Genomic DNA, 6584 nt, shown 5'->3' on the forward strand with positions numbered 1-6584 from the left:
AGAAGATACATAGAGATGCAAAGAATGAAGTACTGAAAAAAATTGTGGCGCCTCTACAGGCCAACGGACGTTTTATCTATATAGTGAATGACAGCGTTTCCGATGTCAAAATATGTCAAATATTGAACAATAAAAATAAAAAAAAGAACGACAGCCATCCGTGTTGATCGAATTAGTTGGTTTATGTTTGTTCCAATAAGGATGTCAGAATTATGCTTACGTTGATTTATTTCGGACTTTTTCTGATAACAATTTCGATTCCGACATCCAGTGAAATCGAGCTAAATTGCAATGAACTTCGTGTGGGTCAGTTTCTCTGTCCTGATCCGAATACCAATCACATAGACGCCAAAACACAACAGCCCATAAACTGCAATGAAAAAAACACGGCAAAAGTTTGGTGCATTGCTGCCGATGGCATTGTCTGCAGTCAAACAAAGAATTCCAGCTTCTTAGGGGAAATTCCGTGTCAATGGACGTAAGTACACGATGGATGGTAATTCAATTCGTTCGATAAAAAGAAACCCCTCAACTCTTTGTCCACAGAAATGGATACTATTTCGACACGGCGCTTTTGTTGTCAGTGTTTCTGGGCATGTTTGGCATCGACAGATTCTACCTCGGATATTATGGCATCGGTTTGATGAAATTTTGTACGCTGGGCTTCATGTTCATCGGTCAGTTAATCGATGTGGTTTTGATTGCTACCCAAGCGGTCGGACCAGCCGATGGATCCGCATACATAATACCATATTTTGGACCGGGCATTTCTGTGATACGAAGTGATAATTTGACTTACCGACGGCCACAGCCGGACTGGTGATTTCTTTAGTATTGAAATTGTCGCCCCCAAAGACGATTCCGATCGAATCGAACAATAAACGCATGCACGGCAATAAAACTCCGGTAATTTATTGAAAGATTTTGGTTTCAGTTCGGAACAGAAATTTTTTGAATTTCAACATCACTTTCACGTCGACTTTTTCATCTTTCCATTGTTGGATAGTCTCTGCGGTTAGGTGATCATTTAGCCGTACTTTGACCTTAGTCGTCGTTCCAAATGTACTGTCTATCACACCACATTGCCCGCTACTAAGACACACCTTTAATCCGACAAATATTTGACGATTGCTGTTCCGCTTGAACATTTGATCCACAACAATTTCCTGCGAATTGACGACGCGTTGAATGCGGCCCTCCTTCGTTTTTTCCTTAAATATGTTCAGACTGCTGGCAAACGAATCTGCTGTTGTGAATGCATCACTCGGTGCATTCAATCGACCCCAAAATGCCAATCGACAGTTGGTGGACTGAAGGTCCATATCCAGTTTGGACGCCACAATTAAGAAGTCGGTTACTACAATAGTCGGCTTTTGGAATTCCAGCAAGGCAAAGATGGCCTCAGATTTGCCACTATCTTCACATTGATCATCTAGAACGGGCAAATATTCGTATTGTCGATGACAATCGAAATCGTCAGACGGCGCTCCGCCTTGGAAAAGCAGCACTGAGGCCATTACGGTTGAATGTCCGATGCTGATATGGAATTTCGATTTTGATCCAATTGCACCCTTGAAATATTTGATTTTATTGAGCTTGATGACGGCGGCCGTCGAATAGTTTACGAAACGCGGTGCAGAAATCAGTCCACGCTCCAATAGTTTTGAATCAAATTGTGTGATTGCGATGCCTATGCGGTCGCCCTGTTGAGCTTCATTCATTTGTTGCCGGAACATTTGGATGGATTTGACTTTTTTGATTTGCTGAATAGACGGAATTTCTACATCGTCTCCGATTTTGATTCGGCCCTGGAGAACCGTTCCGGTACAGATCGTTCCTTGTCCTCTAATCGAAAAGCAATGATCGACAGCAAATAGGAATGGTAGCATTGGATTTCTCGGAGGTACGTATGCGCTCTGGAGACACGCATTCATAAGTTCGGTGATATTGAAGTTACTCTGTGCTGATACAGGAATAATTGGCGAGTCTTTGAATGGTGTATCGACCAGAATCTGTGATATTTTCTTGGTCATCTTTTCAATCATTTTGCCCCGTTTGTCAACGTCCAAAAGGTCAGTTTTATTCAACGCAACAATCATGCGGTCACAAGTCAATCCACCGATTACCAAACATTCGGCAGTTTGTGTTTGAATTCCCTTAGTGATGTCAACGACCAGGCTATCAAAATCGAAATCGAAAAGACATTAAGCAAACGAAGCTATGCCTACGATGATATGACTTACACAAACATGTCCATGATCTGTGAACCTCCAATGACCGTTCGAATAAGCTTTGCATGTCCCGGACAATCGATGAACGTGAATTGGAGCTGACTGCATTTTGAATGTTCCGACAAATGTGTTGGTAGATCGCATTGATATGCACTGAATCCTATACAAGTAGAGAAGATCGGTACAAACTGTGGGAATTGAACTCTCAACTCTGAACAATATAAACCAGAAAGGTCATACCGAGATCCAACGTTATGCCTCTTTCCTGGGACTGCGGATTTTTATCGAAACAGGCCGTACTGGCAGTGTCACTCAAGCATTTTGCCAGACTTGTTTTACCAGAATCGACGTGGCCCAAAATTCCAACGTTTAAGTTGAGTATCATTTTCGCTCTTCGTTTTATGGTAAGTACATTTCAACCAATAATAAGGACGTACTACACAGAATAGAATTATGAATGAAAACACACTGGCATTGTATCCAATTCACAATTGATAGTATGTAGATGGAACGGCCGTTTGTTTTTCAAGAGAATGTTATGAAGGGAGAGGACGGAGAGGACATGGAAAAGTGCAATAGACTGTTCTGATGAGAGAGAAGGAAATATAATACAGACCACCGATTTTAACTTGCCTTGCGTTTATATGAAAATCGATCTTTGTGGATGAAATAGTGTTCGTTCGGCCAGTGGAAATTCGTGTTAACAGTTACTTAGAACAAACATATGTTGAAAAATGCAACGACAAGTCCCGCAATGCAAATTATAATTAACTGGTCTTCGGACTTCTCGCTCTGATCATAACTGTCTATGACAAGGTTTATGTCATTTCCGAAACCAGCTGTCATAAATAGACCTAGACCTAGACCTTAGAGCACTATTTGATCAGTTGAATTTAAGTGGTCTTGGGGTCAAACTGAGTCTAGCTCTCAACTAATTTTTTCATTCATACATTTTTGACATCTGATCATTGAATTTTTTCATATTAATTTTGTCACCATTCCGTTTTGTCTCCGTTTACGTAAACCACGCCCCTATCCTATTGTTAAAAACGATCTGTCAAGTAAACGGAGGCAAAACGGAATGCTTTTTTGACTACGATTGCAGCTTTAAGTGTCCACTCCACTCAACAAAAAGTACTGCGTGAGAGAGCAAGCTGTCAAATAAACAAAGAAAAAATTGAAAAAATTCAATTTTGTCTCTCACACGGAGTACGTTTTTGGTAAGAGGAAATTAAGCATTAAAGATCTTCAAGTATGGTTTCCACTCAACAAAAAGTACTATGTGAGAGAGCGAGCTGTCAGTGTCAATGTGTGAATCTCTCTCCTGTAACTACATTTTCATCAGATTCGCTCAAGCTTTCTCAAGTGAGACAAAAAGGATTGCTTGATTGGCTTGCTTATTATCTGTTGCTCTCTGTGCTCAGAGTTCCTTGATGCAACACGGGAATTAATTTAAAATTGTTGTCATTGAGCCGTGTTCCACAAACGAAATTGTGTTATTGTGAACTAGCCCACATTGCCTGTCAAAGTATCATCATTTGACAATGTCATTCAACAAAATACAAACAACACGTGCTACCGACTACCGAGATCTCATTTGTCCCAATAAAATCGGTTAACAATGACTTCATTCAGATCGATAAACACTACCAAGTTTATCCAAAGCAAACAAGACAGAACCAACGACTTTTCATATTGGAAACAACTGAGTGTGAGTACGCAAAATGATTCAAGAAAATCAAGTTTCGACATTCACCAATGAAAATCCTATCTTGTTCTGCAGCAACCGGTCCTGATTAAAGAGAACAGTAACATTGATTACATCGACTTCAGTCCAATTCAACCGCACAATTTTGCGGTTACGTGTTCAGTGCGAATTCAAATCTACAATCCTATAACGAAGGACCTCACCTCAACCTTATCGAAATTTCAAAAAAGTGCCCACGGTGCAACATTCGGCAAAAATGGCCAGTTGTTGGTGTGCGGGGACGAAGAAGGTTATGTTAAGCTATTCGAAACGTCCAGCAAACGAAGCCTGAGATCATTCAAAAAGCACACGGCCGCAGTACATCGCACATTCTTTACCGCAGACAAGCTGCACATTGCCAGCTTTTCGGACGACAAAACCGTACGTCTATGGGATATATCGAACGAGTCCTGTGTAACAACATTTGAGGATGCACACACTGGATATATCCGAGCCGGTTGCGTTAGTCCAGTGTCGCCAGACATTTTACTATCCGGAGGATATGATAATGTGGTGAAAATGTACGACACTAGAACGAATTCGGCAGTTTTTGAGGTCGATCATGGTTCGGCCGTTCATTCCGTCATGTTCCTGCCGACTGGTGGAATTTTTGTTAGTTCTGGCGCTTCACACGTTAAAGTATGGGACGCGTTCGCTGGTGGTAGACTGATAGCGATGATGTCCACACACAACAGAGACATAAAGTGTCTGCAATTGGCATGCAACGGTCGACGCCTGTTGTCCGGCGGAATGGATAGAAAAGTGAAAATCTACGACATGACAACTTATCGTACCGTTCACAGTTTAGATTTCCCGAATGGCATTACCAGTATGGCCGTTGCACCCGATGACGAAACGCTCGTCGTCGGAATGATTGATGGCATTGTGTCCGTACAGCGCATGGACAGTGATAGGAAGGTGAAGACACTTGAAAAGTCAAAAGTACAGAAAATGGTTTCGAAAACTGACCAAAGTATCGAGGATTACCGACCGGTAGCTGAAGCTAAACATAACAAAATGCTAAGAAAATTCGAATATTCGAAGGCACTGAAGGCCGTATTTACGACGGAATGTACCAATAAAACACCTCACATTACTGTCGGTCTATTGAGCGAATTGATGCGTCGACAAGGTGTGGAACGGGCGCTGAGGGGTCAACCGAACGAGTTTCTGATCAAATTTATCTCGTTCCTGATACGTTACATCGGCGATCGCCGCTTTATTCGAGTGCTGATCGATGTATCGGACACTTTGTTGGACGCGTATGAAGATGAATTCTCGTCACTGAGTGGGGATGTTGCAAAGAAATTCATGGAATTGAACAAGACACTGCGAAGGGAAGAAAATCTGCTGATGGATTGTTTGGAATTACGTGGCGCATTCGGATTGTTGTTTTCGGGGGCGAGTGTGGCCGACCAGTCGTCAGATATTATTGAATATGGACGCGAGCTGAATAAGTTGAAACCATCCAATACGGTTGAAGAGGACTTTGTAGTGAGAATTGATGAATAAAAACTCGATTGTCACCTTAGCACGCACTTCTTGTTCACTAATTTTCGTCTAAAAATTTACATCGTAATCAGTCATCTTCCTGCTCAGATTCCACCACTTGTTCATGAAGCCAACGTCAATCACCCTTTCGTGAAAGGTCAGGTACTGTGCGTCAGTGTACTCGCACACTGCCTTATATAATGACGCGTCCCGGTCGTAATTGTCCAACCACAGAAACGAAATGAATCCCAGACTCAAGTATCGCACGATGCCTTGATTGTAGCATTTCTCAACGAATTTTATGTAGTCCGTGGACGTTTCTTTCAAACAGGAATCATGCACCATTACACAATCGGCATTGTAGTTTCGCAACTGAATGCGAAAATCTTCTTCGCTCGGATTATTCTTCATGCAGTAATACAGCGTGCCGCCGGTCGTACAATAAATTGAAGCGAGAATTGGTTTCTCTCTCGATTGTTTGATGACATTGACGAAAACATCCTTGTAATCGATTCCCAAATGTTGCCAGTATCTTGCCCATTTTTCGTAAATGGTTCCCTTGTATTTTTCCGGGAAAACTAGTTTGTTCGATATGCTCGTTTCAATGGCATTTATCCGGGTTTTGATCGCTTGGGTCAGTTGACGAATTCCGAATAGTCTTGCAAACATTTAGGTATTTTGCTTTGGTTTAATTTCGATTTAAATGTGTAACACAAATTGTAATAAGCAAGAAGTTAATTGGTTAAATTTTGACATCTCAGTACACTGTCACGATCAACATGAGCTATTTTCTGCTCTGTCAATAGAATAGTAGGGGTAATCCACCAATGAATGATACTCTATAGGTATAGTCCGTATAGTCTGATGTGAATATTTGAATGGAGCGGAGGAAATAGCGATTTTATATAAAGAAACTTACCTCTCAATGATTTTCATTGAAAGGTGAGTTTGTTTATATGAAATCGTTATTTCCTCCGGTTTGTGTGGACCATACCTGGTTTTTACATTCATTGTAATCCACCACCAAGTTAAGGTTAATTCAACGCACTTCAATTAGAATGTTTCGGTTTTTTAAGTTGAATTCACAGGTATGGCCGATTCTTCAATATCTGCCG

The 6584-nt window shown here is 41.3% G+C and overlaps 4 protein-coding genes across 4 annotated transcripts; 2 read left to right on the top strand and 2 right to left on the bottom strand.

Moving 5' to 3' along the window:
- Window positions 1-101: 101 nt before the first annotated feature.
- LOC119073710 (TM2 domain-containing protein CG10795) lies at window positions 102-920 on the top strand. Its single transcript, XM_037179335.1, has 2 exons — window positions 102-478; window positions 547-920. Exons 1-2 carry the CDS (start codon window positions 213-215, stop codon window positions 821-823), a joined length of 543 nt encoding a protein of 180 aa, XP_037035230.1. The 5' UTR covers window positions 102-212; the 3' UTR covers window positions 824-920.
- LOC119073709 (selenocysteine-specific elongation factor) lies at window positions 889-2777 on the bottom strand. The gene is made up of 3 exons (XM_037179321.1): window positions 2472-2777; window positions 2244-2391; window positions 889-2178 (listed from the first exon to the last, which is right to left on the bottom strand). The coding sequence occupies exons 1-3, from the start codon at window positions 2614-2616 to the stop codon at window positions 912-914; spliced, it is 1560 nt and encodes a 519-aa protein (XP_037035216.1). The 5' UTR covers window positions 2617-2777; the 3' UTR covers window positions 889-911.
- A 995-nt stretch (window positions 2778-3772) lies between these two features.
- Window positions 3773-5509, top strand: LOC119073720 (U3 small nucleolar RNA-associated protein 15 homolog). Its single transcript, XM_037179346.1, has 2 exons — window positions 3773-3942; window positions 4015-5509. The coding sequence occupies exons 1-2, from the start codon at window positions 3853-3855 to the stop codon at window positions 5488-5490; spliced, it is 1566 nt and encodes a 521-aa protein (XP_037035241.1). The 5' UTR covers window positions 3773-3852; the 3' UTR covers window positions 5491-5509.
- Window positions 5504-6253, bottom strand: LOC119073730 (mitochondrial import inner membrane translocase subunit Tim29). Its single transcript, XM_037179355.1, has one exon. The coding sequence runs from the start codon at window positions 6136-6138 to the stop codon at window positions 5539-5541; it is 600 nt and encodes a 199-aa protein (XP_037035250.1). The 5' UTR covers window positions 6139-6253; the 3' UTR covers window positions 5504-5538.
- Between the last annotated feature and the right edge of the window lie 331 nt (window positions 6254-6584).

This window comes from Bradysia coprophila, chromosome II (assembly GCF_014529535.1).
Source record: "Bradysia coprophila strain Holo2 chromosome II, BU_Bcop_v1, whole genome shotgun sequence".
NCBI lineage: Eukaryota > Metazoa > Arthropoda > Insecta > Diptera > Sciaridae > Bradysia > Bradysia coprophila.